The sequence below is a fragment of the Pristiophorus japonicus genome, chromosome 16 (genome assembly GCF_044704955.1).
Source record: "Pristiophorus japonicus isolate sPriJap1 chromosome 16, sPriJap1.hap1, whole genome shotgun sequence".
Classification (NCBI taxonomy): Eukaryota; Metazoa; Chordata; class Chondrichthyes; family Pristiophoridae; genus Pristiophorus; species Pristiophorus japonicus.
Window position 1 is genome coordinate 65506280 of NC_091992.1, and position 20432 is coordinate 65526711.

At 46.9% G+C, this 20432-nt stretch overlaps 1 protein-coding gene across 1 annotated transcript in view; it reads right to left on the bottom strand.

The window, feature by feature from the left end:
* The window catches only part of LOC139226561 (protein CASP-like), a 578052-nt gene that overhangs the window by 13823 nt on the left and 543797 nt on the right, over positions 1–20432 (bottom strand). Inside the window, exons 17-18 of the mRNA XM_070857406.1 lie at positions 19187–19299; positions 7367–7483 (exon numbers count right to left, since the gene is read on the bottom strand). Of these exons, the coding sequence (XP_070713507.1) occupies positions 7367–7483; positions 19187–19299 (230 nt within the window). The remainder of the gene's footprint in view (positions 1–7366; positions 7484–19186; positions 19300–20432) is intronic.

Below are 20432 nucleotides of genomic sequence, written 5' to 3' on the forward strand. Positions count from 1 at the left end.
GAGGAGTCGGGCGATGTTGTGGAGGTGGAAGAAGTTGTCTTAGTGATGGAAGGACATGGGGTCAGAAGCTCAGCTCAGGGTCAATAGGACGCTGAGATTGCAAACGGTCGGGTTCGGCCTCAGACAGGGAGAGGGACGCAGTTTGTGCAGAGGGCCGACACTCATTGTCTTTATTTTCCCCAAAGATTAACGGGAGGAAATTGTGACTTATCCTGGACTGGATGTCCTGGACAAGCAGTGTGACAACACAGAGACTGGAGGGACCAACTGAGGTAGCATTGAGTTCCAGCTGTACATGTGCAATCTGACCTGGTTTCTTTAGATGATGTCACCAAGGGGCAGCATGTAAATGAGGAGGAGAACAAGGAGAGGTGGAGAGGCGTGACGGAGGTCAGTCATGGCAAAGGTTGCAGACAGATGGAAAAGGACAAGGAGGGATAGTTTACCATGGGTCAGTCACACAGGATATCACTTGTGACTTTGATATGGGCCAGTTCAGTGCTGTGGCAGGGACGGAAACCTGATTGTAGAGGTTCAAATATGGAGTTGCAGGAAAGATGGGCATGGGTTTGGGAGGGGACAGCATGTTCAAGAACTTGAGAGAAAAGGGAGGTAGGAGATGGGGCGGCAATTTGCAAAGACAGAGGGGCCGAGGGTGGGTTTTTTGAGAGGGGTGTGATGTTAGTTTTGAAAGGGGGGCAGGAAGGGAAGTTGGGTGGCCACAAGAGCAGGAAGTAGTTTCCATGGACCACGAAGGGAGCTAGGAGAGAAAATGCAGAAAGACGTGTGTTCAGGGCGGATGGGGCAAAGACTACAACTGCTGTGTGACCCAGCTCGCTCAGTCGACAGGCAACACCCAGCAACATGGAGTCACCCGACAGTAATGTGCACCAAGGAAAAATAAGATGAGAACGGAAAGCAATGGGTTTGATTTCTGAACTCAGTATCAGTTTACAAAGCAGAGTCAAGGTTCAGTGCAGCTCTGGTAAATACCTCATTAATGACATCAGAGAGATGGGAGCTGGCCGTGAGCCAACAGCTGGAATGCAGCCAAGCGCTGGACTGTTGTCTAGATTGAATGACTGCCAGAAATTCTCCATCGGTGCTTTAATACTCCTTGAAATATACGATGTGAAGAATAATTATGCTTCTCATTTCCTGTGTGGTTATATGGTGGGTGTGATGAGTGTGATCGATGTGTCACGACATGGGCAATGGGACTTGAAGGCAGATGTCTGGCTTTATACTTTTACAAATGGCTGCTTAGCTCTAAATTACTAGTAAATAAACGTTTTTAAATTTGTTCTTGGGATGTGGACAAGGCAGCATTTATTGCCCATTCCGAGTTGCCTCGAGGCCATTAATATGTGGGACTGGAGTCAAGTGGAGCCAGACTGGGTAAGGGTGGTAGGTTCCCGTCCCGAAAGGATATTAGTGAAAAAGATGGGTTTTGAACAACAATCTGGCAATTTCTGATGCCATTCCACAAGAACTCACGAGCTCTGGGTTGCTGTCCCAGGACTGTAAACACTAGGCCACCGTACACATAATCACAATACTCCGGTTAATGGACAGAGAGCTTTGAGTGGGGCGCAATTGCAGGATTGGTCAGCGTGGACTGTTATAGACAGCAGTTAATGGGATTGGCAACTTTCACTGCGAGCAGATTGGGCCAGAGAGGATCTCAGGGAGAGTCTATGATGTCACGTCCTGCTGGCTCCAACACTTTAACCCCAAGGTACCCGCTCCAACACTTTAACCCCAAGGTACCCGCTCCAACACTTTAACCTCAAGGTACCCGCTCCAACACTTTAACCTCAAGGTACCCGCTCCAACACTTTAACCCCCAAGGTACCGGCTCCAACACTTTAACCCCAAGGTACCGGCTCCAATACTTTAACCCCCAAGGTACCCGCTCCAACACTTTAACCCCCAAGGTACCGGCTCCAACACTTCTTCACTATTACGTGCAATCAATCTCCGGAAACATGTCTGGAGATTGTGAACAGATCCCTGTTTTATTCAATATTGGTGGACACCCTCTGTGGGACTTGTGTAAAATCACAGAGCTTCTCTTGCTGAAATTGTGTTAAACTGTTATTTATCAACACAAATACTAGCAATCAGAGACCTGGCCTGATAATCCAGAGAATGTAAGTTCAAATCCCACCACAACATTTTGAGAATTTGAAAATCAGGAAATAAAAAGTTGCTATCAGTAAAAGTGAAGCTGCCGGATTGTCGTAAATGCTCAATTAGCTACAAATGTCCTTTAGGGTAGGAAATCCTCCTGCACCACAAACCCCTCCCCCTCCCGCTCCACAAACCGTCTCGCTCCACAAACAATCCTAACCCTAACCCTAACATCTAGGCTGACATTTCAGGTGACGCATTAAACGAAGGCCCCATCTGCTCTCTCAGATGAATGCAAAAGATGGGACTACAGGAAGTTCTCCCAGTGTCCTGACCAACATTTAGCTTGGAGCTGCTTGGCAATGGCACTTTCAAGGAACTTAGAAAGGAAGGGGAGGTTAGAGATGAGGCAGTAGTTGTGAGGAGGCCGGGGTCAAGGGTGGGCTCTTTGAGCAGTAAGTATATCAATACAAGTTGTTGTTGTTGTTGTGATGACAGCAGTTTTGAAAGGGAGGAGAATGATGCACGTGGAATAGTTAAGGCCGTTGAGTGATTAGAAGTTGGATGGGAAGGCGATTGCGGGAAGAAAGATGGGTCCCATAGATAGCATGAGCCTGGGGAGAGCAGGGGGATAGGCTACAGACTGACAAGGGGCTGGGTGATGAGTGAGGGAGGGGCTGCGGGGGTTTGGGGATAAGGGAGGAGCTGTTAGCGACACTAGAGGCAGCTGTGCTAAATAGTCACAATTGTAGAGGATGAAAGTGAGGGAGAAAGAGACAGAGCTTGGAGCAGTTTTTGGTTGTTGAACAATCTGGGGATATCCATACCTGCAAGAATAATCTTGAAGCAGTAGGAGTGCTTAGCCATAGAGGAGAGATAGGGTGCTTCTCGAGGTGATCAAGACAGATCTGGCGATGTTCCACCAGACCCACAGGCGTGAGAGCGCGAACGTGGGAATGGTGGGCGAGACACCACGAGGGACTTGTTGAGGATGAGGGCAACAAAAGTAGAGCTAAGGGAACGGTTCAGCAGATAAAGCAGTCTGTGTAGGGTAGGGAAAGGGGAGTTGGGAATTAGAGCGAGTTGGCAAAGAAACTTGGGGTAGAGAGTAAAGGCAAGTTTATTCCAGGGGCAAAGGGGCTGGCGGAGGGCAGGAAGGCGTGGATGTTGAGGAAGTGATTGCATGGCTTTGTTGATGACCAAAAGCCTTTGAAGCGGTGAGGACTTATAATGGCAAGGTCAAGGAGCTGTCCATGGGTGAGGGTGGGGAGTTGATATATAGGGGGACAGTGAGTGAGGACAGGCAAAGAAGTTGGAGGAATGAGACAAATGGAATTCAGATGAAGACTGAAACTACTGAGGATAGGCTGCTCAGGGCAAGGCTAAGGAATGGAGGAGGAAGGAGAGAGGAGGAAAGAAATCCCAATCAAGGGATCACTGTGACCTTGGAGGAAGAGAGAAAGCTTGATCAGTGAATATAGTAACAGCAGCCCACATTTACATAGCCCAGTAACAAGGTGGGTGGACAGAATGGCATGGTGGCTTAGGTTACTGCCCTTTGCCCTTTGGCTAAAAGATTTCAGACAGTGCCGCGGAGCCTGAGTGAAATTCATTTGGACAGTCTAAACTTCGTTCTTATCGGCAAATTGGCACTGAATTGTCAATGCCATTCTGAAAGGCCATAATGACCACTGATAGGAAAATACATATTTGCTAGACTATAGGTGGCTAAAAGACATAATTGGAGCAAAATATTGGGAGCTTTACTCTAGCTAAACCATGTCAGAGCTGACAACACTGCGTCAAAAGTGTGAAAATGTTCCATTACTCAACACGGACACCTTGATGAGCAAAACCTCTCCCCTAACTCCCAAAACACGTTAAAATAAAAGAACCAGGTCACTCCAAGTAAAACACCTTTCATTCCCTCATGTATGTGGGGCAGAGAGGCAGACAGAATGTTCCAGAGCATGCCTGAACATGTCTGGTGGGTCAGATTTTCCATGTAGCAGAATCCCCTGTGTCTTCTACAACACTGCATCGCAGAGTGTTAGTGAACGCGAGGATTTCACCTCAGGAGGGTGGGTTACTGAGTGAAACAGTCAATAAACTACGCCCTCCAATCAGCAACTACCATTGATTGAGGTCATCACAGAGGGACGAGTATTTCCCATCGAACTGAACGACTCAGTTCAGTTTGCTGATGATTTATCAGGAGCTACAACTGAAGCTTAATGATAGAGCTAATGAGATTAAACCTTTCTAAACTCCATGATAAAATTGCTTTGATTGAAAAGCAGGTTCTTCCCTCCGTGGCAGAGTGTCCACAGCACAGTCTGTGCACCAGGTCTGGCCTCCAATCCCGGACATGCTGGCCCAACATGCCCAAGGCCGCTCAATGCTCTCGCGGATTATATTTTGCACTTGCTGGTTCGTCCTGTGTGACTTTCATCAGCCGAGAGGTTTGAAACGGGCTGTTCTTAGCGCCTCTCAACGGTGCGAATGCCCAAGAACTCAGAAACCATTTCCTACCCTTTCTGCTCAGATACTCCAAGGGAGGCATTCTGTGGATGGATCTGGGGGCAGGCACAACTTCCACCCACACCATGCTCACTCTTACATCAGCAATTTTCCCTTTTCTTTGCAATCTCTCAGAGCTGTCACTGTTACCTGAATGCAGATTGTGCAGTATACCCAATCTCTCAAGATTAAGTAGAATTACATAGGATTTACAGCACAGAAACAGGCCACTCGACCACAGGTCTGTGCTGGTGTTTATGCTCCGTGCTCCTCCCACCTTACTTCAGCTAACCCTATTAACATATCCCTCTAATCCTTTCTCCCCATGTGTTTATCTAGCTTCATAGAAATTTACAGCAAGGAAGGAGGCCATTTCGGCCCGTCATGTCCGCGCCGGCCAACAAGAGGCTATCCAGCTTAGTAACAATTTCCAGCTCTAGGTCCGTAGCCCTGCAGATTACAACACTTCAAGTGCACATCCAAGTACTTTTTAAATGTGGTGAGGGTTTCTGCCTCTACCACCCTTTCAGGCAGTGAGTTCCAGGCCCTCACTGCCCTCTGGGTAAAGAAATTTCCCCTCAAATCCCCTCTGAACCTTATACCAATTACTTTAAATGTATGCCCCCTAGTTGTTGACCCCTCTGCCAAGGGAAATAGTCCCTTTCTATCCACTATATCTAGGCCCCTCAATGAGGTCACTCCTCAGCCTCCTGTGTTCCAAAGAAAACAAACCCAGCCTATCCAATCTGTCCTCATAGCTAAGATTCTCCACTCCCGGCAACATCCTTGTAAATCTCCTCTGTACCCTCTCCAGTGCAATCATGTTCTTCCTGTAAAGCGGTGACCAGAACTGCACGCAGTACTCTAGCTGTGGCCTAACCAATGTTTTATACAGTTCAAGCATAACCCCCCCTGCTCTTGTATTCTATGACTCGGCTAATAAAGGCAAGCATTCCATATGCCTTCTTAACCACGTTATCTACCTGGCCTGCTACCTTCAGGGATCTGTGGACATGCACTCCAAGGTCCCTTTGTTCCTCTACACCTCTGTGTGTCCTACCATTTAATGTGTATTCCCTGGCCTTGTTAGCCCTTCCCCTTAAATGCTATCTGCCTCAGTCACTCCTTGTGGGGAGTTCCACATTATAACCACTCGAGTAAAGACATTTCCCCTGAACTACTCATTGGGTTTAATAGTTACTACTTTATATTCAGTCTCTAGTTTTGGACACCCCCACAAGTGGAAACATCTTATCTACGTCCAGAGAAAAGAGATCCAGAACTGAGAGGGTACAATTATCAGGAAAAACTGTTTCCTATGATAGTTGTAAATCGTTTCCCCACTTTCTCCAGTGTCTCATTATCCTTTCTGTAATATGGAGACCAGAACTGAGCGCAATACTCCATGTGTGGTCTAACTGAGTTCCATAGGAGTTTAACCCAACCTCTCTGCTTTTGAATTCTATTCTTCTGGAAAGGAATCCCAGTGCTTTGTGTCAGTACCAGTTAATCAGCTCAATTGCTGAAACTCTTCTTCATTTTAAAATTCTCCAGTAAATCTCCTCAACCTGCGCTGGTCTAGTGTAAATTGTCCCAGTGTCTCAAGTCTCTCCTCATAACTATGGAGGAAAGACAGAGAGAGAGAGACAGCAAACATGAAGACAACAGAGAAAGGTAAGATAGAGACCATAATCTCAGATTTACTGAGTGCAATATCATGCAAGACTGCGCCCCGATTATTGAAGATCTTGCACAGGACACACATTTCCTATCCCAACACCTTCCTTCATTTCATGATTTTTGGTCACACTTTTCGGGCAGCATTTAATATTGTAAATTGCTATGTAAACTTCTTCCATTTAATTCTGTCATCTGCCACAATGTAGTTGCAGGCTATGGCTCCTAGGTGACACTGTTGAGTGAGTTTCTGAAGTCTCTCTCCCAACTCTGCTGCCACCGCCTTGTATATAAAAACTTATATTTATGAACTTACTAGTTTATTTAAAATCCTGCACATGCATGCACTTTCTGCCCACGAACCTCTGTTGTCACTATTTTTGGTAATGCCTTTATATCAACATTTAACATTGAAATTGTTTTAAAACTGGTTGGAGATTAAATTAAATACATAATGAAAGAGAAAGACTTGCATTTATACAGCACCTTTCATGATCTCAGAGCGTCCCAAAGTGTGTTACAGCCAATGAAGTACTTTAGAAATGTAGTCACTGTTGTAATGTATTGTAGGTAAATGAATATAGGCACGATGATAATCTAACCTTGGTAAAGTGTGAAATTAAATTCAATAAATCTGGTAATTTCTGGGCTGGCTTCAGGAAATAAAGGTCAATGATCTAAGGTGCTCAATGGACATAGAGTTCTGGAAATCAGAAAAATCCCAGAGCACCACTTATTAAAATAGGAATCAGACTTTTTCCAGTCACTGTAATTAAGTGGCCCCTATGTGTCATAAACACCCATACTGCTATAAAACAGGTACCCTGACTTAATGTGAACATGTATATAAATTAAATTAGCACTGACATTTAAATGGTGTGGTTTCTGGGGACAGGTAACAGAGCAATAAGATATTCCCCCAGTGACAGTATAATGTCTATCTGGATGAGCCTTACTCCTACAGTCAGTGTGTTAGTTGGTGCACTGACAGGTTAACCTATTACACACTGCCACACGGTTCAAAGGTTGCACTCACTCTGCCAGGGTAGCTCTGCAGGAATTTGATTTTCTCGTAAAGTTTGATATTGTCGGCACGCAGATTGTCCAGCTCACTCTGTAGTGCGTGCAATGTTTGCTGCATCATACGGTTATCCTGCAACAGAAAGTGACAGGCTCAGTGAGTATACCCCAGCTGGTTAAAGCTCCGCTCCCAGCTGCACACCAGTAAACAGGCCGCATAGGGTAAAGATATACAGGAGCCTGCAATACCTTACAAGTTCAATATTCACCACTATGTGGGATTGCTGTCCACACAATCGGCCAACTCACAGCTCGAATCAAAACTCACAATGGTTTAGGACAGATTTCAGTAACCCTTTCAAACCTAGATTTCATGGCACACCCAGGGAGCTGAAATACCTCTTGACAAAGAAAATAATTTGAAAATGCCTGTTTATCTTCATGATGAGTGACTCATTCACATCACGCAAGCCTGTGCCTTTCAAACGTGATTTCTGAGAAAGTGATTTTCTTATCCGGTTTTTCATTACGGAGAAAAACAGCCATTCTCCCATTATTCACTGAGAAAAAATACTTTTCCGAGTCTTTGAGTGCAATTTCCTCATCAAAGAGGCCACAAAGGTTTGAGTCTGACTCAGGTCCTGCATCATGGTAGCCACTGCATGCTCTATAAACTCCATTCTGCAGTTGTCTCCTGAGGTTCAGGGAACATTTGCACTGAAACAAATGCAATGCTTACTAGAAAGAAAAGACTTGCCGAGGGAAGCAAGGGTGGAAATTGCGGAGGCTCTGGCCACAATCTTCCAATCCTCCTTAAACACGTAGTGTTGCCAGAGGACTGGAGGGTTGTAAATGTTACATCCTGTTTAAAAAGGGGAGCGGGATATACCCGGCAACTACAGGCCAGTCAGTCTAATGTCGGTGCTGGGGAAAGTTTAGACATTAATCCGGGGCAAAATTAATTGGCACTTGGTAAAATATGGGTTAATAAATGAAAGCCAGCACGGCTTTCTTAAAGGCAAATCGTGTTTGACTAACTTGATTTGAGTTCTTTGAAAATTAATAAAAACTTGCATTTATATAGCGCCTTTCATGACTTCAGGACATCACAAAGCATCATACAGCTAATGAAGTACTTTTGAAGTATAGTCACTGTTGCAATGTAGGAAACCCACCAGCCACATTTGTGTACAGCAAGCTCCCACAAACAGCAGTGTGATAATGACCAGATAATCTGCTTTAATGACATTGGCTGAAGGATAAATATTGGCCAGGACACCGGGGATAACTCCCCTGCTCTTCTTCAAAATAGTGCCATGGGATCTTTTACGTCCATCTGAGGGGGCAGATATCTTGGCAGATATCTTTTACATCCACCTCGGTTTAACATCTCATCTGAAAGACGGCACACCTCCGACAGTGCAGCACTCCCTCAGCACTGCACTGGAGGGTCAGTCCAGATTTTTGTGCTCAAGTCCCTGACTCAGAGATTGGAGTGCAACCAACTGAGCCACAGCTGAGGACATTTTACGACATTAAAGGTGTTACATAAAAGCAAGTTGTTGATGTTTGCTCAGCTAATATCATCTGTAGGGACTATTTAAGGGGTCTAAGTCTTGCCTTCCGAGATCTGAGTACATTGCTCAGAATCTACATGGTGTTGATCTCCAAAGACTGCAGATACATCTCTGAATGGCCTTATAGAGCCGTCTCCTGCCTGCCCATTGTTCCTCAAGGGTGACTGGAATATGCCAGGCCTGGAGTTTCAAGGGTGCTGCAAATCACTCTGGCAGTGCGAGTCCTCTCTGCTTCCTCTCTGAGAGGGTATTGGGGGGGGGTTCAGGGTGGCACAGCAATTCATGATGCAGTTGTAATTTGTTTGCCTGTGACAGAGACTGTAATTCCCATATTGGAGTCACCTGAGAACTCACTTTTAGAGTGGAAGCCAGTCTTCCTCGATTTCGAGGGACTGCCTATGATGATGATGATGATGATGATGATGCTTTGCTGTTCAACTGCATTGCTTGTGGTAGCTGCACCACTGCCAGATTCACAAGTCGGATTAGTGTACCACAGAGGGTTGATTTGGTTCCAAACCTCCATTGCCAGATCCATCACCCTGAAGCTACTCTAACTCCGTTAATCCCCTCCCGAGGCAGACAGTCACTGTTGGTCAACTGACAAGTGTGGTTTCTGGCCCGCACTAGGCACCAGGAGCAACTTGTGGGGAGATCCTGACACCCGGTGTCAATCCAGAGAGGTTTAAACAAGCACATCTTTTGTATACCAACGTGTCACTATTCCCTGGGGGGTAGTTGAGTGAGCAAGGTCCTTCGGGGGGGGGGGGGGGGGGGGGGGGGGGGAGGGGCGGAGTGAGCAAGGTCCCTCGGGGATTGTGGGGGCTCCAATGGAAGAAAAGACCCAAGTCATCTCTGTGATAGATTTGCAATTCAGTATCTGAGGCAGGTAGGTTTGCAACAACTTGCGCTAACATAGCACCTTTAGCAGAGAAAAACCTCCTTAGGCAGTGCACAGGGGCGCTATCAGACAACGAGTCAAAGGAGGCGGTATCAGAAGGATGACAAAAGGCTTGGTCAAAGAGCTGTGTTTCACGAACGGTCCTTAAAGGAGGTAAGTCAAAATGGTTTAAATCGGGAATTGCAGAGTGGGACCGAAACATTTGAAAGCGCGCTAACCAATAGTGGTTGGAAGGAGGTGGACCGACCATCCTGGTTCACTAATGGAACCTGCAGTGGGCCAATCGAAGTGAGTTTGTCCCAAGTAGATAACTCTGGAAGGTCATGTTCGAACGAGAAACCTGGTTGGACAAGCAGCTGGAGGTTTACAAGTTCCCTGTGCTGGTTATCTGCACAGTTTTATCTGGTTAAACCAGGGACAGCTCTGGATTTGTAATGATCGGCTCCTCCACTTGTGACCAAGTAAGGCCAGTGCAGAGAATTACATGTGTTCAAAAAGAACGTCTACAGGGCAGCAGCAGCAAGATAGTGAGTGGGAGTGGGACTGAGGGAGGAGCAGGCAGTAAAGGGGCGAGTGAATCCCACAGGCCTTACTGTGGGCAAATAATGAATGATTATTTCCACTGGTAGATCAATGGTGAACTAGTGGATGGAAAACAAGGATTCTCATTGGAGGAAACAAGGGGGAAGGGAGGAGGAAGGTTCTGGAACTGAGGGCCATCAGACTGGGATCCTTCACCACATGTGGCTATTGAGGTAGAGACTAAGAGGGAGAACTTGGATAAGACCTAAAAAGGGTGGCAGGGATCGCCGTGTGTGATTCATAGTGTTGCAGACAGCATGTGAAAGATGTGCTGCCTGCCCTTTTACACGGCTGCTCTTGCAGCCAGCGCGCTCCGCGTTGACCACTGACTGCACTCAGCAGCAGGGGGCCCAATATCATGAGGGTCTAGCGTTACTTCATTAACTGAAGGCTACTGGACTGTGAGATCCTTCACCACATGCAGCTATTCATTTAAAAAGGATTGGGATAAATATTTATTCGAGGAATATAAAAAGATTGGTGGGGATGGGATTACAGGAGACAACACCAGTCCAGGAGCCGAATGCCCTCCTCCTGGGCTGTCATTTCTATCGGTCAATGAAAGTACTCCTTTATTGAGTTGAGCCCAGGGAGTGGTTAAGAAATGTTGGTGCTGAGCTGTGTTTAGGACAATGTGCCCTGTGAGAAGTGCCCTCTGCCCTTTATGCGATCTCTGGGGTTGGTTCAGCTCAGTCTGTACCGGCCGGTTTTGACATGTGAAGTCCAGGTACTCTGACCGAGGCTCCCAGCTCAGAGTCGTCACCTTCACATGGAACCAGAGCCCAAGGAGATGGAGAGACTGGGCCGGTTACAAGTGGCATTGACTGGAGCCTGAGTACACCTGGTGCAGTGCAGGGGATTCTGGTTACAGTTACAGGGTGAGTATCAGTGGGTTATAGGATTACTACTAGTTACAGGTAGGATATCGGGGCGTTACACCTATTACTACCAGTTACAGATCAGTGAGTTATTGTTATGCAGGGAATCTGAGTGTTACTACTACTAGTTATCGATGCAATTTCAGTTGAGTTACCAGTCTGGCGGAATCAAAGTTCCCCCGCCCCTGGCTTCCCCTCTGCGAATCGCTCCCCCACCTTCGGATTCCCCACCCTCAGTTTGCCCTCTTCCATCCCTCGGTTTCCCCACGACTTCCCCACCCCCTTGCTCTCCTCTCTCCCCTGCTCACAGGAGGCCTCCTGGTTCTTGTAACTAGTAACACAACAGCTGCTGACACAAAACCATGACCAAAAATACTCAACTACAGCAGACTCAACCTTTATATGGTAAATGCAATAACAATGGTAGAAGATGTGATCAGATGCCACGTGATCGGATGTCAAATAATCAGGCGTCACATGGTCAAACCTCCAGGAATACCTTCAACCAGAGCAGGCAACATTACCCAACCCCCTGGACGAACCATTCCACCATTGGGGGGGGAAGGCGCCATCTGGTCGCCTGGGCTGAAATGACCATGCTCCTGTTCAAGGATCAGACCACTGGTAGATAGGGAAATACGATAGCCACTCAGGAGATTGCAGACTGCATGAGACATGCAAAAGCTGTGCATCTCACTTGGTAATTGAAGTAAAACATTGACTGAAAACAAATCTTTTGTGGGTAACAGTGTTTCCTGTGGGATTAGTCTTTTGGCAAGTGGATAAGCAGGAACTCTCTGAACCAAACATATGGTCTGAAACACTGTTAAATGTTTTTGGATTCTCAAGATGGCTGCCTATTGATGATCTTAAACATATGAACTACTTCCATTGTATAAGCTCCAGTAACAGGCTATAAATGAGTTAATTTATACTGAGATTCCCAAGCTAAATGCAGCTGCTACTTTTACCATTCACTCTTTGAATTCCTAACCACCCAACATGGGCTATCCCCTTTTAGTCCTCAGTATTTTTTAGTAGGTCTAGCTGGATTAAGTGTCTGGGCAAAGAGACAGATTTGGCCAGATTAATAGTAAAGTGAAGGACTCATCTTGTTGGATTTAAGGAGGAAAGGCTTCAGCACAGAATCAACTAAGACTTCTTAATAGTTAGGAATCTGATTAAAAATAACACTGCAACGTGGAAATGTTAGTGCTGACAACATTTGTGTGATTAAATAATATGAATTAAACAACTTTCAAAGAGGAATAGCCCAGGGAATCTGAACTCGTTTCGTCTTCAGGTGAAGCAGGGTTAGAAGGATAATTAGACGGAGGAGAGCAGATATAATTCAGTGGCTTTTTAAAGTCCTGGGGGGGTGAAAGTCCCCAGTAACCCAGTCGGGGAAGGATGTCTTGCGCCCGGTACGGAAATCCCGCCCTGGCCACAAAATTGGGGTTAGTGCCTGTCACAGGAAGTGGGGCGTAATGTCGCGTGCTCCACTTCTTGTTGGGGTGATATCCGGGGCGCTACTCGGGTGGGATCAGCAGCGCTACGCAGCTTCTCCGTGTAAGGCTGACATGGTTTAACGCCCTCCCTCTGCCGGGCCACCAGGGCGGCGTGGTGCTGAGGCCGCAGCCTGCCACCAACACGGCGTGCCGGACTGCACGATGGCGGCCCGGGCCACGCCACGGCGCAGCAAGACGGACCGACCGGTTAGTCAGCCAAAAGGCATGACGCAGCCCCCCTCCCCTTTAAATTCTGCCCCGTGAGCGGATGTCGGCCTGGTTCGCGGGGTGCTGACCAATTACCGTCACGGGGCGGTAAGGAGTCACCACGCACGGCGATGACGCCATTGCCAGTTGTGCGCCGGCTTGGGGCGCTACTGGCGGAGCGCCTCCGCTAACTCCCGAATTTCGCAGGAGCCGGTGGCGCTCTCTCCCCAGGGCGAAAACAGGAGGCACTAATGGGAAATTTCGCCCCCTTTATTTTTTATATATTTTATTTGATATTATTTATAGCTAAATAAGAAAACTTATGGCAATGTGAGAAGAAGTCGAGTTTGTTGGAGCAGAGGACGTTCTCTGCAGTACAGGCTGAGGAACTACAGTGTCAGTAACATGGTGGGAGGGTGTAAACACAGTGTGACAACTTTACAGAGGCCATTCCCATTGTAAGTGAGCAGATAGGAATTTATAATGATAAAGTTGACAGGGTGCAATTAAAGGGTGCAATTTTTTAATATACTACAGGAAGCCAAGGTCAAGTGTAACCTTCAGGTGGAGAAGGGTTTAAAAGCAGAGGTAATTTAACCAGGCGCAGACATTATTCTGTCCTAATTTTGAAGTCATATAACAACAACAACTTATATTTATATAGCGTCTTTATCGTAATAAAATGCCCGAAAACGCTTCACAGGTGCGTTATCAAACAACATTTGACACGGGGCTACATAAGGAGATATTAGGGCAGATTGTTCAAAGAGGTAGGTTTTAAGGAGCATCTTAAAGGAGGTAGAGAGGCGGAGAGGTTTAGGGAGGGAATTCCAGAGCTCGGGGCCCAGGCAGCTGAAGGCACAGCCATCGATGGTGGAGCGATGAAAATCAGGGATGCACAAGAGGCCAGAGATCTCGGAGGGTTGTAGGGCATGGGGAGGTTACAGAGATAGGGAGGGGCGAGGTCACGGATTTGAAAACAAGAATGAGAATTTAAAAATCAAGGCGTTCTATTCTTGTGCGTGTTGAAAAGCTAGAGGCCCCCTCACCCTCAACGAGTTTCCCATCATACCCTCCTCCTTCTACCCGACTTTCCTATCTCTTTCCCTCAAAGAGGCTTTCTTCCTTCAAAAAAGGTTTTCCTTAACATTCTGCACAATCTAATGATATGAAGGGCCTCAATCTGATACTGATTTGCCCTATAGCTTGCCGGTCCCATGTATCACTTGAACCCATTGAGATTATGGCACTAAGCCCAATAAATTTTCCTCTGTAGAATGCACATAGACAGAGACTTCCTAATCGAATCTCCAGAATGGAGGTGTCAACTTGGTAAAGCTGTTTGGGTCACATAGGATGGTGAATACCTTGGTTCTGACAATGCAAAGAACTCCTTACCTATAGGAGTTGGATCATTTTTAAAGAAGGGTTTGACTGAGATTTCATCCCAGTAAATATCTGCCTGAGGTACCAAAAGTGGCTAGATTACGGTTAGGGTCGCGGTTAGGCATTGTGCATAAAATGAAGGAAAGCACCCAGATAAGTATTCGGAATCACAGACACTCTTGCCATGATACAGATTCAATAGGAGACTTCAGAAGGGAATTGGATAAATACTTGAAAGAGAAAGAATTGCTGGGATATGGGGTAAGAGGAGGGGAGTGAGAATAACAGGATTTCTCTTTGAAAGAGCCGGTACAGACAGATTGAATGGCCTCCTTCTATGCTGTACTGTTCAAGATTCTAGAAGATGAAAGGTTAGCCAAAAGGTGGCCTGAGTCTTTGGCATCGACACGGTATGAATGTGTGACGCCAGGAAGACTGTGTGTGGGATCCCCTCCCGAGGATCAGTTAAACTTGAAGTGGGACTACCAGAGGAACTATAATGTAACCAAGCCTGAAGCACTATTGTCCATCTGGAATTCACTGTGTATTCCAAGTCATGCAGGAGCAAATAGATGAAGAAAGACTGAACCAAAAAGCCTGGGAAGCTGGACGTGGCTGTGGGCTCGGTGGGACAAGGCTCGATGGGACAAGGCTGTGGGCTTGGTTGGACGAGGAGAATGGGGACACTCAGTTTAGTGAGTTATCTTCTTGCCATGCCGCTCGTGTTAAGCTCATAGTACCTGCAGTTCACCAAGCAAGGGCAAAAAGCGGTAAGCAAGATAAGCAAGGTCTTTGTGGGTTTGAGCTGGCTCCAAGGTGATGGGGCTGCCAATGAAGCTTCAGAACCAATGCATCTCGCTGTGGCAGACTTGGTAAACCTGAGCGAAGCAGGTCTGCAGGGCACTCTGATCGTAGCAAGTTTGGCTCACTAAAGGCACCTGGAGGGTAGACCTTTAATGAAGGCTTGAGATTCTTTCCCCTTGGTTCCAGAGAACTCTGGAAGCCAATGTCCTAATGGTAAGGTGGTCCTGGCTGACCAAGTGGCAGGAAGCTTAGCAATGCTTTGTGCTGGTAGGCCACGAACTTAAGACTCCAGCAATATCCCTGTGCACTTTTAGAGATTCCTAAGCCAAATCTAAATCTAGGTAACTGCGATGTGTCCCAATGAGAGAAAGGCTGGAATTTATATAGCGCCATTCACAACCTCAGGACGTCCCAAAGCACTTTTGTAATGTAGGAAACGTGGCAGCCAATTTGTGCACAGCAAGCTCTCACAAACAGCAATGTGATAACAATCGGATAATCTGTCTTAGTGATGTTGGTTGAGGGAGAAATATTGGCCTCAGGATTGGCCAACTATGGTTGGAATACATGCATTCTATATGGAGTAAACAGAAATTCTACCTATACGGATTTTTCAGTAGCTTGGTTTCAAGTCTCTTACACGGGCTGGGTCTCTGAAGTTAATCAGGAATTTTCCTCCATAAGCAGGATAAGGATCGAGAGAGCAAAACCTGCTCGGACTGCTCGTTACATCCAAGTGTTCAATTGTATATCAGACAAAGAGCTGGGAGCGAGCTACATGCCCCACTCTCCGCTGGTTAATGAGTGCCATGAAATCAGCCACGAAGGAAACTTAAAGGTTAAGTGGGGGATTTAGAATAAGGGATAAGCAAATGGAGGGAGTCACGGGAGCGTCATGAGAGAGGAGTCATACAGTGCTTGTCAGTGTTTGCAACAGCTCAAGGCTGTAGAACACTGACAGTATAAACGTCAAAATAAAGTTGCTATAGTCCCTTTAAAGAAGCTGGCTGATGATGCGTCATCAAATGGTGTCACTGGACCCACTTCCTTTAATTGGCCAGCAAACGCGCTGGACGTCGCCCGCCACGGACCTGCCAAGGTCAGCAAAATCGCGGCCAATATTTTTAACAGAGTTTTTGTTTAAATGATCATTTTCCACATGGAGCAGTACATGAGAACAAGAATGGAAGAACAAGTTTAAGGCATGTGATGTCTTTATGGGTTTATGGAGGAAGACTCAAATGGTGAGTAACAAAATACATTCTTACAGACTTTCCCCGTGGGATTTTCTGGCTTAAGCTCTGCTAGCTACAGCACACAGAGACAAACTGCTCCCTTGAGTGGAACACTGATGAATACTTATTATTATTCTCTGAATATCTCTTTGGATGGGTTGCAGCCTCTAGTCGCTAGAACACTAACCCAACCACCACTGTTTGCTGTGACTGCACAACAGCTGAATCCTGATACACTCATAACTCACACTGCGTGTTAAGCTAAGATACTTGATGATTAGTAACAAGGTGTTTGAGAAGGTGTCACACAGGAGGCTTGTTACAGAAATTCAGGCATATGATAGGAGGAAATGTAGCAGTGTGGATGGATAGTTGGTTGCAGACAGGAAATAAAGGGTTAGCATAAATGGATGCAGCTCGGATTAGAGAAGGATTGGAAATGGTGTAACCCAGGGGTCAGGTCTGGATTCACTTTAAGGTTAGGGAGCAAGATGTCAAAATTTGTGGCTGAAAACAAAGTAGCAGGCATGGCAAACAATGAGAAAGACTATAGACTTCAGGAAAAGATAGAAAGGTTAGCGGAATGGGAAGGCAGGTTGAAGATGCAATTTAATGCGGAGAAATGTGAGGTAATACATTTGGGAGAATAAACAAGGTCTGGAAGTACACAATCAATGGGAAGGTTTGAAGGGTGTGGATGAACAGAGAAACCTAGGGTTCAAATACATCATTCTCTAAAACTGCAAGTGCAGGAAGATAAAGCAAGAAAATAGGCTAATAACATTTTGGGTTTTATAAATAGGGGTCTAAATTAGCAAAGGGTAAAGAAGTAATGATGAATTTATACACGGTAATTGTTGGGTCTGAGTTTGAGTAGTGTGTGCAGTTTTTATAGAGAGCACACAGTGTAGATTCACCAGCATTATACCAGGATGGCAAACTAGAGTTATCGGGGCAACAAGACAAAGGGGGGGTGGGGGGAGGCGATTCCACGGAATACTTTAGGCGCTAAAGAGCCTCCGAGTTGGCCAAGATGGGGTCTTAAGCTGAAACGCTGGTTTAGCCTGCATTTAGCGCAAGACGCCATCTTGGTAAAGGAGTTGAAGCCAGCGCTAGGAACGGCCGGCAGGAAGATCGTTAAACTCCTGATTGCCATTTAATATGCCTGCTTGCGCTCATTAAAAAGGCTGTACAGCATTTTGGTGGTGAGTGCTTCAACTCACGCCCTCTCCTAACAGCGACCAGCTGTCTGGGAGTAAACACGGCGTTGATGTTGATTTCAAGCGCTTCTTAAAGGGATGCTCACCATTTCATGTTCACTGGGGCTGTGAAGAGGACCTCGGAAACACATCGGGAGACTTTCTGGGATACTTGTCACTAATACTCGCGTAATGTTTATTCCAGAAATTCCCTGAGGAATTCACCTAGAGAGAGTGAGTGCTGTTCTACCCCACCTTTTGGACACCCTATAGGAGTCACCAGGAGAGAGGGAGTGCTTGGTCACGGGCATCTTGTGTGTGGACGAGGAATGGGAGGAGGACACGAGGCCAATCAGAGCAGCACCAGCTGCTGCAGGAGAGAGAGACAGGAGCGTGGGGTAGTGTCCTTCCCCCCCCCGTGGGTACAGAACATCCCTCCTCCTCTGGACCCCCTCCTCCAGGACCTCCTCCTCTGGCCCCCTTCCACCAGGACCTCCTCCTCTGGCCCCCCTCCACCAGGACCTCCTCCTCTGGCCCCCCTCCACCAGGACCTCCTCCTCTGGACCTCCCCTACCTGGACCTCCCCTACCTGGACCCCCTCCACCAGGACCTCCTCCTCTGGCCCCCTTCCACCTGGACCTCCTCCTCTGGACCTCCCCTACCTGGACCTCCTCCTCTGGCCCCCCTCCACCAGGACCTCCCCTACCTGGACCTCCCCCTCTGGCCCCCCTCCACCAGGACTTCCTCCTCGGGACCTCCCCCACCAGGACCCCCAGTGCCGTGTGAGAGAACCAGTGTGCCCTCTCCCTCAGGCCCTGAACCATCCTGCAACGTGCCGCTGTGGGCCAACCAGAGCACTCCACACTTTCAGTGCAGGTGGGTGCGAGGAGCCCACATGGACTGCTCCACGGAAACTCCGTCTGATCAGCCCTCGAGGGCGAAACCTGCCGGTGTCTGGTTTACCTCCAGGCACGTTCAAATGATGCTAATCAGCAATCAGGACTTTCAAACAGGCGTGTTGTATTAACTCTGCACCCTGTTAGTGCCCGTTCTCACCCTTCGGCCAAAATACCTCCCTGGGACTACTTCCACCAGAGCAGAGAAGGCCAAGGAGAGACTTACTTAAGGTTTTTAAAATTATGAAGGATTTTTGATAGAGTGAATGACATTTCCTCTGGTTGGAGCGTCAGTATCGAGGGGTCATCAATTTATGATTGTCACTAAGAGTGAGGACAGAGTTTAAGAAAAATGTTTTTTATGGAGGGTTGTTGCAGTTGGGAATGTTTGCCACAGGGAGAAGTGGGGACAGAGACCTTTGTATCTTTTACAATAAATATTTGCTATTGGAGGGCGTGGAGCAGTGGGACTAGTTTTGGTTTGCTCTATCGGTCACAGACACATGGGCAAAATGGGCTCCTTTGATGCTCTATACTTCTATGATTTTAATACATGTGATAAAATATTCTTCATAGGCTTAGCCTATTAATCCAAAAACATGGATTGATTTTCAGAAGTTCTACACAGTTATGAGCATGCAGTGTTGTAGTTAGTATACGTACAGATTCCAGCTCCTGATTTCTGGCTCGAAATCTTTCTCTCTGACTTGAAATGATGGAGAGCAGGGAGTCCATCTGCCCCTGAGGAAGTTCAGAGGTTGGAGAAGAGCTGGGAGCTGCAACACAGAAATGTATTCAGTGAGCATATCTGTATGCTCACTAAAAGGAATGCCTTGAAATATATCAAATACTTGCAACACCAAATCCTTCACAATGGGATATAGTTGCCAATGGTACTTGGGTGTATTCTGGCAGGTTGCATTTCATGACCCCCTGCCTCCAACCATCCCATCCACTGTTGGTCAACCAGCCTTTTGCTCATCTCCAATATTTTTATAAAGAACAAAACTGTTCAAAGAAAATGAAAAAGTACAACCAATATTTTGTTTTAATACCCTTTATGATTGTTTTCTCCTGGGTTGCGTGCTACTCCTGGAGACTCCAGGAAAGCCCTGGAGGGTTGGCAACCCTCCCACAGGTACAGAGAACAGAAACACAATCTAATCCAAGTGGCTCAGACTACTGCGACTATCCTGGCTATATCTTGGTTAACTGGGGACGGGGGGTGTCGCGGGGAGAGAGGCGACTTTGCACATCACCAGTATTCAGGTTGTACCTCCATCAATGGCTTCCCCTCCCACCTCTGTACAGTCATCTCTGGTCTATCCCAAGGAGGCTTTCTGCGTTTCTCATTTATATGCTGCCCCTTGGTGACATCATCCATAGGCACGGGGCGTTTCACAATGTGTGTGACGACATCCACCTCTACCCCGCCATCACTTCCCTTGGCTCCACACCCACCTTTGTGTTGTCATGGATGAGCTACAATTCCTCAGCTGAATATTGGGACGACTAAAGGCATCTTACTTGGCTCCTGCTAAAAACCATTTACTTTTGCCTCCATCATCATCCCCTTCTCCGCCTCCCAGCTGCTCAGTCAAGTTGAATTAGGCTGTACATAACCATGAGGCCTTGACTGACCGAGAACTGACCTTCAAGCCCCATGCCCCTCAAGACTGCTTACTTCCACCTCCAGTAGATTGTCTGTCCCCATCCATACTTCACTCTCAATGCTGTTGAAACTGTTATCCACATTTTTATTACCTCTAGATAGATTTACCCAATGCTTTTCTCACCAGCCTCCACAAACTCTAACTTGCCCAAAACACCACTGCTCACATCATGACCTACTCAGCAACTCCCATTGGCTCCCTGCTCCACAATTCATCAAGTTCAAATCCTCGTGCTC